General features: G+C 39.2%; 2 protein-coding genes across 15 annotated transcripts in view; one reads left to right on the top strand and one right to left on the bottom strand.

Annotated features, from left to right (window-relative positions):
- Nucleotides 1–16,220, top strand: part of CCDC146 (coiled-coil domain containing 146) — a 251,767-nt gene that overhangs the window by 80,283 nt on the left and 155,264 nt on the right. The window contains exon 1 of one of the 14 annotated variants that reach the window (XM_077997117.1): nucleotides 2,444–2,601. The exons of the other annotated variants lie outside the window; for them this stretch is intronic. The gene's annotated coding sequence lies outside the window, so the exon portion shown is untranslated. Of the gene's footprint in view, nucleotides 1–2,443; nucleotides 2,602–16,220 lie in introns of those variants that run through there. 14 annotated transcript variants of the gene reach the window in all.
- FGL2 (fibrinogen like 2) lies at nucleotides 155–4,089 on the bottom strand. Its single transcript, NM_001260674.2, is given in 2 exon segments — nucleotides 155–1,274; nucleotides 3,453–4,089. Coding segments are annotated over 2 exon segments (1,320 nt in total). The 5' UTR covers nucleotides 4,066–4,089; the 3' UTR covers nucleotides 155–567.

Below are 16,220 nucleotides of genomic sequence, written 5' to 3'. Positions count from 1 at the left end.
CAGTCTTGGCTCACTGCAACCTCTTCCTCTCAGGTTCAAGTGATTATCCTGCCTCAGCCTCCCGAATAGCTAGGATTACAGGCATGTACCACCATGCCCAGCTAATTTTTGTATTTTTAATAGAGACAGCGTTTCACATGTTGGCCAGGCTGGCCTCAAACTCCTGACCTCAACTGATCTGCCCGCCTTGACATTCCAAAGTGCTGGGATTACAGGCGTGAGCTACCACACCCAGCCAACAATTATTTTTTAAATATAGCAAGTAATACAAGCAATAGAAAATGTTTCAATTAATAGAAATTAAGAGAATTATAAATAAATCTAATGTATAATTCTCAATATTCCTAATTGCTTGCAAGTGTCCAGTGGATAACAGCATAACAACAAAGGACCCCTTTAAAATGCATTGTTTTTCAGCTTTATTTCAAATGCTGTGTAGCATAAGAACCTAGCAGTCAGACATCATTTTTTAGCTATGAAAAATATGAAACAAGGCATATTCTAAAATGCTGAAGGAATTAATTGTCCTGTTAGATAACGAATACCTGGAGGAATGAACAGAGTGATTTATGGCTTAAAGTGCTTGGGTCTGATCATCATCTTAGCCTCTTTGAAGGAGGACTTGTAGCCACCAGGGTGTGCCTCACTTACACCAGGCCAGGTGCCCCAGAAAATCCCATTACGGACACCTCTGTATTTTTGGTGATAATATTTGCCATTTAAGTTTGCAGAAAGACATGCGTCAAACCACCAGCCTGAACTGTAGTACAGCCCACAGTTCCCAGAAGGATATCGATCATTGTCTTTATCCGGGGTGGTGAAAAACTTCAGATCATGGTTGTAATGTTTGTTGAAACGTAACGCATCTCCAGCTGTGCCATTATAGTTACCAACGTGTAAACGGTATTTGAGAAACTCATTGGCCACGTAAAACTGATCATACAAGGCATATAGTTTGACACCATTAAAGTCTTCAAGATCTATTCTCAGAATCATTTCCTTACTCTTGGTCAGAAGATGAATTTTATCGTTCCCCAGCCAAAATTCCCTTCTGAGGTTTCCAAAGCCTGCTTTGTAGTCTTGCCATGTTCTGGTGAAGTTGGTGCTCCCATCGAGACGTGCCTGCAGCACTGTCCAGCCTCCCCCCATGGTCTCCATGTCACAGTAAACTTCAAAGCTACGATTTTTGGGATCAGGTGTAACTCTGTAGGTCTCACTGCTTCTTTTGCCTATTGCATAGTAGTCAGAGCAATCTTTATATATTAGATGTTGAACTGAAGAGGAAGAAAAGGAAGGCATTGGATCTTGTTAATAGAAACCATGCATCTGAAGAATTCTTTATATGTACAAAAGCAGTTTGATAATTCAATCAATGGCAGTAATGAAACTTTACTAAACTTACTTGAACCTGTTTAGCAAATGCTTGTTAAGGCCTCAGAAAAAGAACCTGATGTTATGAAGCAGAAAGGACCTCTAATATACTCTTGGTTGGTAGTAATAATGACAGCATCAATAGCAAACAACAATAAGAAAATAATAAATTACAGTTTTAATAATTTAATGTTATTTAGTGAGGCCTACCTATATGTTCTAGGCATGCTGCCAGACTGGATAACATTTTCATACTGAATCTGAACATTGACCTTATGATGTAGGCATTACTGCCAGTCTGTATGTGAGGATATTTAGGCATAAAGGTCAGTGGCTTGCCCAACTTCACACAAGCTTTAAGTGGCAAAGCCAGGACACTAACTCAGATCTGGCTGGCAGCAAAGCTTTGTTCAAAATCATTGCATTCCTTGGTCCTAAAAATCAGATGATTCCTACTCTCCCAGAACTGTATTCCATGCATACAGAGGAAGCATAGGCTTCTATTGTCTTTCACCTAAAGGGGCTGATAGCCTCTACTGTCAGAAGGTTTTATAGGATATATTCCAAATGATGTGTTAAAATCCTAATGGATAGCGTTGATCATAAATTCATGTTTATTTTACTTGACAGCTATATAAAGAAGCTCAAGTGAAAAAGAAATATCTTTTTCAATAATATACCAATATTCTTATTCTGTATTATCTAGGAAAGTAGCCACTATTTCACATGTTGGGTTTCTAGAAAGAAACAACAGGTGACTATTTTGAGGATAAGCATAATAATCAGTAACAAAGTTCTGTATGAATCAAAGACATATTTACTCCTAGATAGTTTTTGTTAAAATGTGTGACAAATAAGGTAAATTTAATATGAGATACCCTAAGGCATACAAATCTATCCCTGTATATTTAGAGCTCAGAATATTCAGTTATTTCCCCCAAAACATTTAGAAGAAAAATAGACAATAGAGTCTTGTTCATATCATGACAAGTTGCCATGCAGCATCTAATCTAATGTATACCCACAGATGTCACCTAAGAGGTGAACCTCAGATTCGCAGTGTGCCACATACATTCAGATGCAGGTTGCCAGGAGTATTAGCAACAGAGGTCCTTGAAAATATGACCCTTCCCTCCTTCACTGGCAGATGCCCTGGGGATGGAGCATGCCTGAGATACTGTCTCTAAATGAAAGTGATCTCCGCCCTGTCCCTTCAACCTCACATTCACGGTAAGTAGAGCTCCAAATGCAGAGATGGCTTTCCCAAGTATAAGGAGACAGCAACAGTGGTCCCAGTGACTCAGGTGAAAAGCCAAGGTTTGGGGAGCCAATGCCACTGTTAGTTCATGGGTGGAGTAGGCGATTAAGTCTGTGGAATTTCGCATGTGTTTATTAAAGTTAATTCAAGTAATTTGGATGATGAGGATGGGTTCTACTTTTATCTGCTTGAATTCTAACTTCAGGTAAAAGAGAAAGAAATAAGAATATATTCCTTCCCTTAGTGGCATGCCAAAACTCTCCCCTTAAAACATTTTTTGTGCCAGTAGGTCTCAAAGCAAAAATGTTTGCACATGTATGAAACTGCTTTTATTCCATCTGTAAACTCTCCCATTTTCTCCAGATAGTTGGGATTAAGAACTACAGATTAATTGCTAAAATCTTTCAAAGACCTCTTTAGCCATGAGAAGTGGCAGTGAGCCAATCACAAGAAAAACTGATTTCCAACAAACAAGGCACAATTGTGAATCTTATCTTTATTGTTTTCAAACACCTCATTGAAGAGACAAGTTAAATGCACTAAAACATCAAGAAATTCTCTGTACTTCCGCTTGCATGTAGGTCTGGCATTAGCAAATAAGATCTTAAAATTGAAAGTGACTTCTAGTGGATACAAAACTATGATTTTTATAATTAGGTCATATATTATTTATGTGGTCATATTTGAGAAGATAATTACTTTTCCTGTGCACCTTGATAAATAAAAGACTTAATCTGTCATCTATTTAACTTAGATTAATGTTTATAGATACTCTCTATATAACATTTATGAACATATGATAAGAAAACATTATTATACATACCTGGACGTGACTGTATTTGTTCTTGGCTGGGACACTTTGAACATTTGCCATCCAAACTATTGACAACAAATGTTAGATTTGCCACTTTGCTGTCAACATAATTTTCTATGTTGTTCATATTTACAAGATTCAGCTTCTCTAGGCGACCATGAAGTACATTGATCTCCTCTTTGGCATTCTTTAGCTCAGAGGACAGCTTGTTAACCTCACTCTCTAATTCTCTAACTCTGTTATCACCAACCTCTCCCGGGGCTCCTGTACTGGGTAACAGCAGTCCATTTCTGCCTGGGTCTCCGTTGTCATCAGCCTGCAGCTTGCAGTCTTGGCAAGATTTCTTTAGACTGTTTACGATTTCCTTGAGGTTCTGGACTTCTTTGAACACCTCCTCGATCCTGCTGAATTGCTTCGGGAGCTGAATAGTCAAGGGGGGCAGGCTTACCTGGTAGGGGCACTCCCCTGCCTCTTCGCATTTCCCTCTGCTTTCTAGTCTCACTGGGCAGATGTCCTTTGCTCTTTCATCTTGAATTTCTTCTGTTTCATTGTTTGCCACAACCAAAAAACTGTAAGTGGCAAGAACAGCTGAGCTCAGCCAGTACCAGTTAGCCAGCTTCATCTTCACAGTGCTGCTCACCCCAGCAGGGAGTGTGCAGGACTGGAGCTGCTTTAATAGCGGCAGCTGCCTGAGTCAGGCTTTCTGTGTTCCCAGAAAAGGGTGGGAGCGTTTGCATCACAAGTTTTAGAAACGCACAGGAAGAGGAGATAGCCCTCATCAAAGGCAGTTTGCCAAAAACTGTAACTTACTCTCAATAGAAATAACATGCATTGAAATTATTATAGTCAAATGTACATAGTCAACAAGAATCACTTTCATACTATATTTTATCAAGCATAAGAAAAGTCTTACATTTCTAAAATAATTTGGTATACTTACGCTTGAAGTAAATAATTATACTTCACTGGAAAAACAGTTTTTAAAGATAAGAAGTAAGAGCTAGTTATCCAAACTGTCTGCAGAACAGAAACGTTACTAAAATGAAAATGGTCCTTTTTTCTTCTTAGAATGGGGCATGGGAGAGCCTGTATTTTCTTCATGTTGGATTTTCAGGTGACACCTTAAGCACCTTTAGAAGTTTCTAAGTATAACAAAGTACAGCTTTCTGACTATTGTAATTGACTTTTGCTTCATCTACTTGAAAAAGAGAAGAAAACTGGTAGAGAAAAAAGTGCTACTTTCTATTCCTTTGTAGCATAGTGTATATAAATGTCTTAAGTGCCTAAGACCCATTTAAAAGGACATCATTGTCTTTCATCAAAACCAATAGCTGCCTCCTTTGCCCTTGGACATTTTGGTAATTGTACTGTCATCTTCCACAGCTGCTCAAATGTGAATCTTTGAGCTGTGCCAGTCTCCGTCCTGAACTTCTCTTGCCTATAACATCTTTGCCCTTTCTTTCTGCAGGTAGCCCTGGCAGGCCGGCCTCTTGCTTCTGTCTCCACGCTGGTTCCTCCATCTGCTCTCTGGGCCACTTGGTATATCAGCTTGTTCAAAACATGCAGTACTAATGATAATCATTTTGTAACTTTCTCTTCAGAGGCTGAAGTCAGGAAAGAGGAACAGCTTCAATTAGAGAAACCACCTCCTTTTAATTTGTTTTGCATGTTGACATCTCATAAGATTTCTTGTTTAAAAAGGGTTTTTTTGCTTCAAAAATAATTTCAAAATGACTGACAAAATGACTGACATGGGCAAAAATCTAAATGTTTTATTGTATTACTTAAAACACTCTGTAGCCTACATCATATTTGTTTCTTTAACCTGATTTCCTGTGACTTTTCTATATATCCTCTTAATTTTAGCCAAATCCTATTCACGTTCTCAAAATGTTGGCAGACTCTCTTTACACTTCCGTGACTGTATTTATTCTCGCATACTCAGGAGACCTGGCTTCCAACCCTAGATCTACCCCTGATGGTATAAACAGATCATCAACGTTACTGAGCCTTTGTTCCTGTAGCTGTGGCGGAGGAATTTAGCTATGTCTTCCCTCGTACAGGAATGATAGTTACGCAAACTTGGAGCACTTGGCTGGGCGTGGTGGTTCACGCCTGTAATCCCAGCACATTGGGAGGCCGAGGCAGGTGGATAACCTGAGATCAGGAGTTCGAGACGAACCTGACCAACATGGTGAAACCCCATCTCTATTAAAAAAAAAAAAAAAAAAAGTTAGCTGGGTGTGGTGGCGTGTGCCTGTAATCCCAGCTACTCAGGAGGCTGAGGCAGGAGAATTGCTTGAACCCAGGAGGTAGAGGTTGCAGTGAGCCTAGATCATAGCACTGCACTCCAGCCTGGACAATAAGAGTGAAACTCCATCCCCCCACCCCCACCCCACCCCCCAAAAAAGAAAAAAAAAAAAAACTTGGAGCACTTAAGAAAAAAAAATGCAGTGTATAAATGTAACATTCTTCCCAAACAAATTGGTCAAACATGTTCTACACACCTTATGACTTATTTTCTTCCATCTTCATACAGCTCTTTCAAAAATTGTTTTTATCTTCATTCCATTCAATATATTCAATTTTAGACAAAAACTTTTTAGCTAAAAATATCTATTTAATCCCCTAACACCTAACCTCATTTCTCTCTCCTCACCTATTTTCAAGCTGTGACACTTCCCTTTTGGGAAGTAAGAAATGAAACAATAGATAATTTAAAAAAGGAGAAATGGTGACAACATAGGTTTAAAAAAACATTTTGTCAAGTAGAAATATATAGGAAAGATATTTAGTTTCTAGTCCTTAAGGGCATTGTTAAATGTCCTTCACTGACTAGAGTATAAATCCCTACATTGAGTTAGTAAAGTATTTATTAAGGATCTTCTGTGTACTCAGCACTATGCTAGAGCATATATAAGATGCATGCCATAGGCACTTTCATTCACTCATTCATTCCTCATACATATATTGATATCCTACATATTTATTCATTATAAATTAACTCTGCGCCCTCTGCATGCAAAGCCACTATTCCAGGCACTTGGTCCACGCTGGTGAACAAATCAGACAAAAATCCCTTTTTCCTTCTTAAAAAGGGGCATTAAGGACCTGGTATTTTCTTCACGTTGGACTTTCAAATGAAATCTTAAGTACTTTTTAAAGTTTCTAAACCTAACAGAAGTATAGCTTTTGGACTCTTGTAGTGGGCTTTTGGTTCATCTGTTTGAATCAGAAATTTGCATGTCAAGCACTGCTGCTGGTTTTTGGCTAGTCACACCCCAGTTAACCAAGGGCCAATGGCACAGTTCCACCTAAAAAGCTTGGATGCGCTTTCAGAACTGGCTTCTGTCCCTTCAGGATCCATAAAAATTCCCCGACATATGGGTACAGAACTGCTCTATTGACCAGTTTCATTGACACTGATAGGTGATCTGCTAGGTTCTCGGTTTAGAAAGTCATTTGGCCACTGACTGGAAGGCAGATGCTAAGTGACTACCACGTGAAAGAGGCTCGACTCCCCTAATAAGTGTATAGCTCATGGTGGCAGGGTGTTGTGCTGCCTCGACAGTTCCTACCTGCACTTGCAGATGAGCAAAGAAAGGGCTCAAAGCAATAAATGACTTGCCTGGTCATTTTACAGTTTTCAGTTCTGGTTTTAGAGTTTTTAAGAGACAGCTGGAATTTGAACTTGTATGCGATTCAAAGTTCATATCTTTTCTCTTTGCCACATTGCCACGTAGGAGGAAAGATAACATGGGGAGGGTATGTTAGAACTACGTGGAAAGCCTGTGCTTAAAGCAATGCTTGGATAATGGGGAGCCACTGAAGGTTTTTGAGCAAGGAAAATAAAACCTTTCCCCCACCCCTAGGATTACTTTTGGGAATGAATCTTCTGCTAGAAATCAGTGGCAAATGGCATTTTAGGTGAGAGCTAGTAGTGTGGTAGCAGGCACTAGATAAGAGGTGAACCAGTGTGGAGGCAGGAGGGGTAGGAAAGGAGATGGAGGCATTATTGCCAAGGCGTGATAGAAGCCATGGGATCTGATAAGTGGTGAGAACTAGACGGAGAGGGAGAACTCTGAAATTTGCCTCTGATTGCAGTTAAATGATAGCATTCTAATGACAGAGGTAGCAGTAAGTTGGAGAGATTGTAGTAGTATTTCTCTTTTCAGTACATTGGGTTTTAAGTATTGACAAGCCACCAAATGGAAATATCAAGCAAAGAGTGGACATCTAGGTATGAATATTGACACAGAATAGATGTGGATGTCAATTTGAAATCACAGGAATCAAAAGGATGGCCAAAGAAATAGGATGAGAACCAGGACAGTACAGGAGCATCATGAATACCAGGAAAAGAGAGGGTTTCAAGCAGGACTAGGCCATCAGAAAATCGAAACCTGAAGAGCTGACTTGTCCTTCACTACTAGGAGTTACCACCCTGTGACTTGACCTTCTGCCTCCTCCCTCTTGCTGAAAGCCCTTCTGGATTCTCTCATGCTGAGCCTACCCTGACTCCTAGTGTCGGCTGTTTGTTCCTCATGGCAGTGTCAGAATCTTCCTTTCTACCCCGAATCCATCCTTGACCCAGCACTGACACATACTCACTTATAGACTTGTTTTTTAGATTTAAACAAATTATTTAACACCAACACATGGTGGGATTTTAAAGTAGCAAGATTTATTTCTATAAGCCACATATGAAATTTTACTTTCATTAGCCTATATTCACATGTTTAGACTTCCTTTTTGCTTTCACAAAGTATATTTAAGAGAGGATCTGCATTTTCTATACCTGGATCAGATTCCTAAAGTAAATTTTTGTTTCCCCTAATATAGTTTTTTTTTTTTTTTTTTGAAGGAAACCCTTTGTGTTTCTACTTGTACCAAAAGAAGAAAGTAAATTTAATGATAGTCATGTTTATAGTATTGAGAGCCTTTCATTGATATTAAGCTTATTAATTTAACATTTGTAGTTTCTGATTTATTAAACTCAGAAACCTTTAATTGCTCTTTAAAGAATATGTGCTTTTCTGATAAGAAAATTAAAACATTCACTTTTTAAACTACTTAATTTGAAATGTCAACAGTAAATATTTATTTTAATATTCCTTAGAGGTCTTAGTCCTTGTTCATTATAAATTTCGTGAAAATAATTTTAAAAAATGATTTCCACAACCCACAGAACAAGAATTGCCTGATTTTGGTTAAAGCTAGAATAATAGTTGGTAGGCTCTGTGTATGACTTGCAGGTACTTCATTCTGGCATAGATGAGAGATTCAGACTAGAAATCTTCCAGTATGGACCTACAATGAAATATCTATTATGGGAATCCTTCAGATTTCTGGATCAACTGAAGTATAGGGCAGAAACATACAGATATCCACTATTAATGAAACTACAGAACATAGTTATCCAATATGCTGATGGCACAGGTCTTAAGTGGGAGTATCCAGGGCCTCTCAGATTGAAATTTTATGGAACTGGAATATTCCACAAGAGTCTTGGAAAGTTCATTAGTCAATACTTATCAACAAAATCAATTCTTACGTACTCCACACCAAGCCAGGGATCATGAAGGATCCAAAAGGTTCATGAGATATGACATCTAATTTACTGTAATTTCCCTAAATTTCCAGAGACTTAGGAAGTTTCGTATAACCAGCCAGGTGCCGTAGCTCACACCTGTAATCCTAGCACTTTGGGAAGCTGAGGTAGGAGAACCACTTGAGGCCAAAAATTCAAGACCAGCTTGGGCAACATAGTGAGACCCTGTCTCTACAAAAAAATTAAAAATTAGACAGGCATGCTGGCGTGCACCTGTAGTCCCAGCTGCTCAGGAGGCTAAGGAGAAAGATCGCTTGAGCCCAGGAATTTTTATTTCTTGTATTGGAGATTGATCTTAAGCTGCTGCTTATATTCCCAAAACAAAACAAATAATAAAATCAAAGTAAAGAAATTAGGAGAATCCAATGTGGCTTTCTATATCTTGCCTTCATTTCTCATATTCATGGTAGTTGTTTCCTATAAAGTCATTGTGAATACTGAATTAGCAAATACTGAACCATTGCTCCTAACGTTAGGTTTATTTTTGTTAACCAATCAATATATAACCTTATTTTAAGTGCGTTTCTGTTTAAAGACACCCTATTTAATATATGTTATTCATTAATGTATAACTAACTCATGGCCAGCAGAACTATAATTCAAACCTGAAAGAAGTTAATCTAACATATGTGTTTTTTCCATCAGACACATCACAGCCATCTTGAGCTTAAGAACTTGGGCATGCTGGTTCATGCCTGTAATTCCAACACTTTGGAAGGCTGAGGTGGGTGAATCACTTGAGCTCAGGAGCTTGAGACCTGTCTGAGCAACATGGTGAAACCCCATCTCTACCAAAAACACAAAAAATTAGCCAGGCATGGTGGTGCACACCTATGATCCCAGCTACTTGGCAGGCTGAAGCAGGAAGATCACTTGAGCCCAGGAGGCACAGGTTGCATGAGCTAAGATCATGCCACTGTACTCCAGCCTGAGCAATACAGTGAGACCTTGTCCCAAAAACAAACAAACAAACAACAACAACAAAAACCCCTCTAGGCAGTACTTCAACACTACACTCAGGGGCCGTTTTGTTTTATTATTTCTTAAAATGTCTTTTATTTCAGCCACATTCTCCAGATAAGTCAGAGGCCATTTTAAACAGTGAAATCACCAACAAAAAGCACAAGAATGTGAAAAACATGACACTAATTAAATAGACTGCATAGTGGATACCAGTTTGCAGTATGAGATCTAAAAGAAGGCAGAAAGTTGCCTTCTTTGACTTCAGCTGGGTATATATGTATTTGGCAGATCAACATATTTGCCACCCTGTGCATGCCCATAGATGATCCAGAGGTCCCACAAGTATTAATTCTAGGGTTACAAATAAATTTTAGACAGTAGGCAAATCACAAAGACAAGATCCATGAATAATAACGATTGACCATATATTGTTACAAAATCCAGGGCTTTAAATTCTTGAAACTGTCTATATATTTATTCTAAGATGCTTAATTTGATTTTACCTGCTTATCACTTGTGTTTTTTGGGGGTTTTGTTTATTTGTCTTTCTTTGGCATTTTGAAATAATATATAGCCAGGGGCACTGGCTCACACCCGTAATTCCAACATTTTGGGAGGCCAAGACAGGCAGATCACTTGAGGTAAGGAGTTCAACCAGCCAGGCCAATGTGGTGAAACCCCATCTCTACTAAAAACATAAAAATTAGTCAGGCAGTGTGGTGTGTGCCTGTAATCCCAGCTACATGGGAGGCTGAGGCAGGAGAATTGCTTGAACCCAGGAGGCGGAGGTTGCAGTGAGCTGAGATTGCACCACTGCACTCCAGCCTGGGTGACAAAGTGAAACTCCATCTCCAAAAAAGAAACATACATATATAAACATGAATTTATATAATATATAACCTATTACATATTTATGTATTGTGTGTTATATAATGTCATGCCATATATAACATTGTGAGATATGTTATATAATCCATTAAATATAAGTTTAGTCATAAAATATAGCTTAGAAATTTAATATTTCAGTTTATTCATAAATAATAGTGTTGCTGAAACAATTAAACTACTGTGGCAAAGTGAAAATATTAAACTACGAATTTCCCGCTAACTAAATAATTTCATGCCAATGCATGTCTTTTAAATGCTGGTCATTGCATTCTTTGAAATTCTTTTTTTTAAAGATTCTTAAGTTTATCTTATGAGACATAGATGTCATCATGTGAACTCTCAATAAATGTTAATTGAAAGGCCATTTCCACTGTGCTGATAACTAAAGAAAATTTATTAAATGGAGTAAATGTTGTAGTTTTAACAGTAAACATTGGAATACATGGGTATCTCCTCATCTAAGTTCTTCTAAGGAAGTCTTTTAAAACATGATTTAAAGTATAGCATTCTGAGGTATAGCATTATCTTATTTATTTTTTCTTGTTCTACTTCTAGTTTGATATTTTGTATGATTTAAGTCATTTTCTGTTATTTGCAGTGAAAACTTTTCAGGGTAGAAAAACTACTTCATGATTATTATCAACAGGTGTAAAATTGCTTGACCCTTATTTTATATGAAACTACCCACCATTATTTGACACAACTTTTTCTGCTTGTGTATTTAACACAAAATTATTTTGATAGTGTTTATTTGTAGGCAGTATTTTGACAATTGATACAAAGTTCAGCTGTAACAATTGCTATTGCACAAGAAAACAGCAAAATAGACACATAAATTGTGTCAGTCATATACAAATAGAGATTTAAAATAAATCATTTATTACTGTGATCATCTCAAAAAATAGAAAGATATAATAGAAAAAAAGAGCCTTAGGGTGATAGTCATTGAATATATGTTCTTAGTGAAAAGCCTTCCAGTAACTTTCTTGCCACTGAACTAAGCCTTAACAAGCTAGGCCTTAAGTTTCTTATCTGTAATATGAGATGGTCTGATTAGAGATCTATAAGGTCCTTTTCAGGTGTAACATTTTATGATTCTAAATGTTATTAATTAGAAGCAATATAGCAAAGCAGATCATCAAGATATAAATTCATACTGTACTTTAAATCATTAATTCCACTAGAAAATGTACAGATCTACTTCTTTTTAGCTACTCATCCATTCAACAAACACTTATTTTGCATTTATTGGACTAGGCTGTATACTAGCCCTGAGAATAATAAGGGTGAAAAACAGACACATCCCTGACTTTGTGGTGCTTTAAGTTGCAGATGAAGGCATTTCAAGCCAGACCCAGCCTTGGGCACAGGCAACACCTTATGTGGGGTTCAGTAAGGACACCTTTTCTGAACCCCTCAGTTCCCTTTCACTTTGTCACATCATTAGGTTCTCCTTTTGCTAACTCCAAAATGGACATTTTTAGAGTCATTAATTCCAAATTAGACCACAAAGTTGGCACAGTATCTACGGTCATGAGTCTGCTAATGACAGGAATGTGTTCTGAGAAATGCAGTGTTAGGCAATTTCTTTGTTGTGCTAATATCACAGAGTGCACTTAAACCTAGATGGTATAGCCTACTACACACATAGGCTATGTGGTATAGCCTGTTGCTCCCAGGCTGCAAATCTGTACAGCATGTTATTATACTGAATACTGTATACAAGTGTAACACAATGGTATTTGTGTATCTAAACAGAAAAGGTACAGTAAAAATATAATCTTATGGCACCACTATCCTATATGTGGTTCACTGTTGACTAAAACATCTTTCTGCAGCACATGACTATAACTACTGCTATTGTAGATATATGCTGCCTGGACAGAGAAGATAGCTTCCTCTTTCTGTCCTTCATTCTGTTTCTCTTTGTCTTTTAACATACTTCCCTAACTACTGCCACTCCAAAATCTCTCATTTACAAATCAGAGAAATGAAGGGTCTCACTCTGTCACCCAGGCTGGAGTGCAGTGCCATGATCACAGCAGCTCCCTGTGGCCTTAACCTCTTGGGCTCAAACAGTCCTCCCACCTCAGCTGCCCAAGTAGCTGGCACTGCAGGCATATGCCAGCATGCCCAGCTAATCTTTTTAAGAGATGGGGTCTCACTATGTTGCCCAGGCTAGTCTACAACTCTTGGGCCAAAGGAATCCTCCTGCCTTACCTCCCAAAGTGCTAGGATTACAGGCATGATATCTGGGCAGGGACACAAAGCCAAACCACATCATTTCACCTCTGGCCACTCCCAAATCTCATGTCTTTCTCACATTTCAAAACAAAATTATGCCTCCCCAACAGTTCCCCAAAGTCCTTAACTCATTCCAGCATTAACTCAAAAGTTCAAATTCAAAGACCCATCTGAGACAAGGCAAGTTCCTTCCACCTATGACCCTGTGAAATAAAGAACAAGGTAGTTACTTCCAAGATACATGGGAGTACAGACATTGAATAAACACACCCATTCCAAGAAGGAGAAATCAGCCAAAACAAAGTAGGTACAGGCCCCATGCAAATCCAAAACCCAGCAGGGCAGTCATTACATCTTAAAGCTCCAAAAAAATCTCCTTTGACTTCATGTCTCACACCCAAGCTACACTGACACAGGGGTGGGTTCCCAAGGCCTTGGATAGCACCACCCCTGTGGCTCTGCAGAGTACAGCCCCTGCACCTGCTTTCATGGGCTAGCATTGAGTGCCTGTGGCTTTTCCAGGTGCACAGTGCAAGCTGTTGGTGGATCTACCATTCTGGGGCCTGGAGGACAATGACCCTCTTCTCACAGCTCCACTAGGCAGTGCCCAGTGGGGACTCTGTGTGGAGGTTCCAACCCCACATTTTCGCACTGAACTGCCCTAGTAGAGGTTCTCCATAAGGGCTCCACCCTTGCATCAGACTTCTGCCTGGACATTCGGGCTTTTCCATACATCCCTTGAAAGCTAGCCAGAGGCTCCAAAACCTCAACTCTTGCCCTCTGCATACCCACAGGCTCAACATCATATGGAAGCCATCAAGGCTTGGGGCTTGTACCCTCTGAAACAACAGCCCATGCTGTACCTTGGCCCCTTTTAGCCATGGCTGGAGCTGGAGCAACTGGGACACAGGGTGCCATGTCTCAAGGCTGCACAGAGCAGTGGGACCCTGGGCCTGGCCCACAAAACCATTTTTCCCTCCTATGCCTCCAGGCCTGTGATGAGAGGGGCTGCTGTGAAGGTCTGTAAAATGCCCTGGAGACATTTTCTTCATTGTCCTGACCATTAACATTCAGCTCCTTTTATGCAAATTCCCACAGCTGACTTTTAATCTCTCCCCATAAACTGGAAGTTCTTTTCTACCACATGGTCAGGTTGCAAATTTTCTAAACCTTTATGTACTGCTTCCCTTTTAAATATAAGTTCCAGTTTCAGATAATCTCTTTGTGTACACATATGAGTGCATGCTGTTAGAAGCAGCCAGGGCACATCTTACATGTTTTGGTGCTTAAAAGTTTCTTCCACCAGATACCCTAAATCATCTCTCTCAAGTTCAAAGTTCCACAGATCCCTAGAGCAGGGGCACAATACCACCAGTCTCTTTGCTAAACCATAGCCAGAGTGACCTTTACTCCAGTTCCCAATAAGTTTCTCATCTCCATCTGAGACCTCCTCAGCCTGGACTTCACTGTCCGTATCACTATCAGCATTTTGGTCACAACCATTCAACATGTCTCTAGGAAGTTCCAAAATTTTCCTCATCTTCCTGTCTTCTTCTAAACCCTCCAAACTGTTCCAACCTCTGTCCATTACCCAGTTCCAAAGCTGCTTCCACATTTTTAGGTATCATTATAGAAATGCCCCACTTCTCTGGTACCAATTTTCTGTATTAGTCCATTCTCACATTGCTGTGAAGAACTACTTGAGACTGGGTAATTTATAAAGAAAAGAGGTTTATTTGGCTCACAGTTCCATAGGCTGTACAGGAAGCATGGGTAGGGAGGCCTCAGGAAACTTACAATTATGACCGAAGCAAAGGGGAAGCCAGCATGTCCTATATGGCTGGGGCAGGAGGGAGAGAGTACGAAAGGGGAAGTGCTACACAATTCCAAACAACCAGATCTCATGAGAACTCACTATCTTGAGAACAGCAAGGGGGAAATCTGCCCCCATGATCAGCTTCCACCAGGTCCCTCTCCCAACAGTGGGGATTACAATTCAGCATGAGATTTTGTCAGGGACACAAAACTAAACTATATCAATCTTGTAATAGTTTTTAATCTTTTAAAATTGTGAAATATATTAGATATACATTAAGGTATCTATAAGTGTATAATTCAGATCAAATACCCAAGTAACCACCACCCAGGACAAAAAATGAAACATTAGCTCTCAGTAATTCCTCTTATGCCCCCTCACCCACTCTAACATAGCAACTATCCTAACTTTTATTATCATTTTTTTCTTGTGACTCCTCAGTTTTACCATCTAAGCATGAATTTCTAAACACCCTCCTTTTGCTGTGCCTGTTTTTTAAACTTGGTGTAAATAGAATCATACAAAATATATTTTTTTGTGTCTGGATTATTTAACTCAATGTTATATTTGTGAGAGCCATCAATATTATTGCATGTATTTTTCTATTGTATGTTTAGTCCTCTATCTGTTGTATCTCTAATTGACATTAGGATTGTTTCCAGTTTTCAACTGTTACACATAATGCTACTTGAGCATTCTTGTACATGTCTCTCCATATACTTGTACATGCACCTTGAAGGGTTATTCACCAAGGAATGGAATTGCTTTGTTACAAGGTTTGTGCTGCTTCTACTTTATTTTTTTATTTTTATTTATTTATTTTGAGACAGCCTGGGTGTCACCCAGGCTGGAGTACAGTGGCATGATCTCGGCTCACTGCAACCTCCACCTCCCGGATTCAAGTGATTCTCCTGCCTCAGCCTCCCCAGTAGCTGGGACTACAGGCATGCTTTTTCACGCCTGGCTAATTTTTGTATCTTTAGTAAAGATGGGTTTCACCATGTTGGCCAGGCTGGTATTGAACTCCTGACCTCAAGTGATCTGCCTGCCCCAGCCTCCCAAAGTGCTGAGATTACAGATGTGAGCTGCCGTGCCCAGCCTATTTACTCTTTTAAACACTCACTTCAAACAAATAGCCAATGTCATGCTTAATTGTGAAACTCCAGGAGTGTTCCCATTAAAATCAGAAATAAGGAAAGGGTGCCTGATATGAGCATGATCATTGCATATAATTCAGAAAATGTTTACCAAGGCA

This window comes from Macaca mulatta, chromosome 3 (assembly GCF_049350105.2).
Source record: "Macaca mulatta isolate MMU2019108-1 chromosome 3, T2T-MMU8v2.0, whole genome shotgun sequence".
NCBI lineage: Eukaryota > Metazoa > Chordata > Mammalia > Primates > Cercopithecidae > Macaca > Macaca mulatta.
Note: the sequence above shows the minus strand (reverse complement) of the source record. Positions and strands in the feature narration are given on the sequence as shown.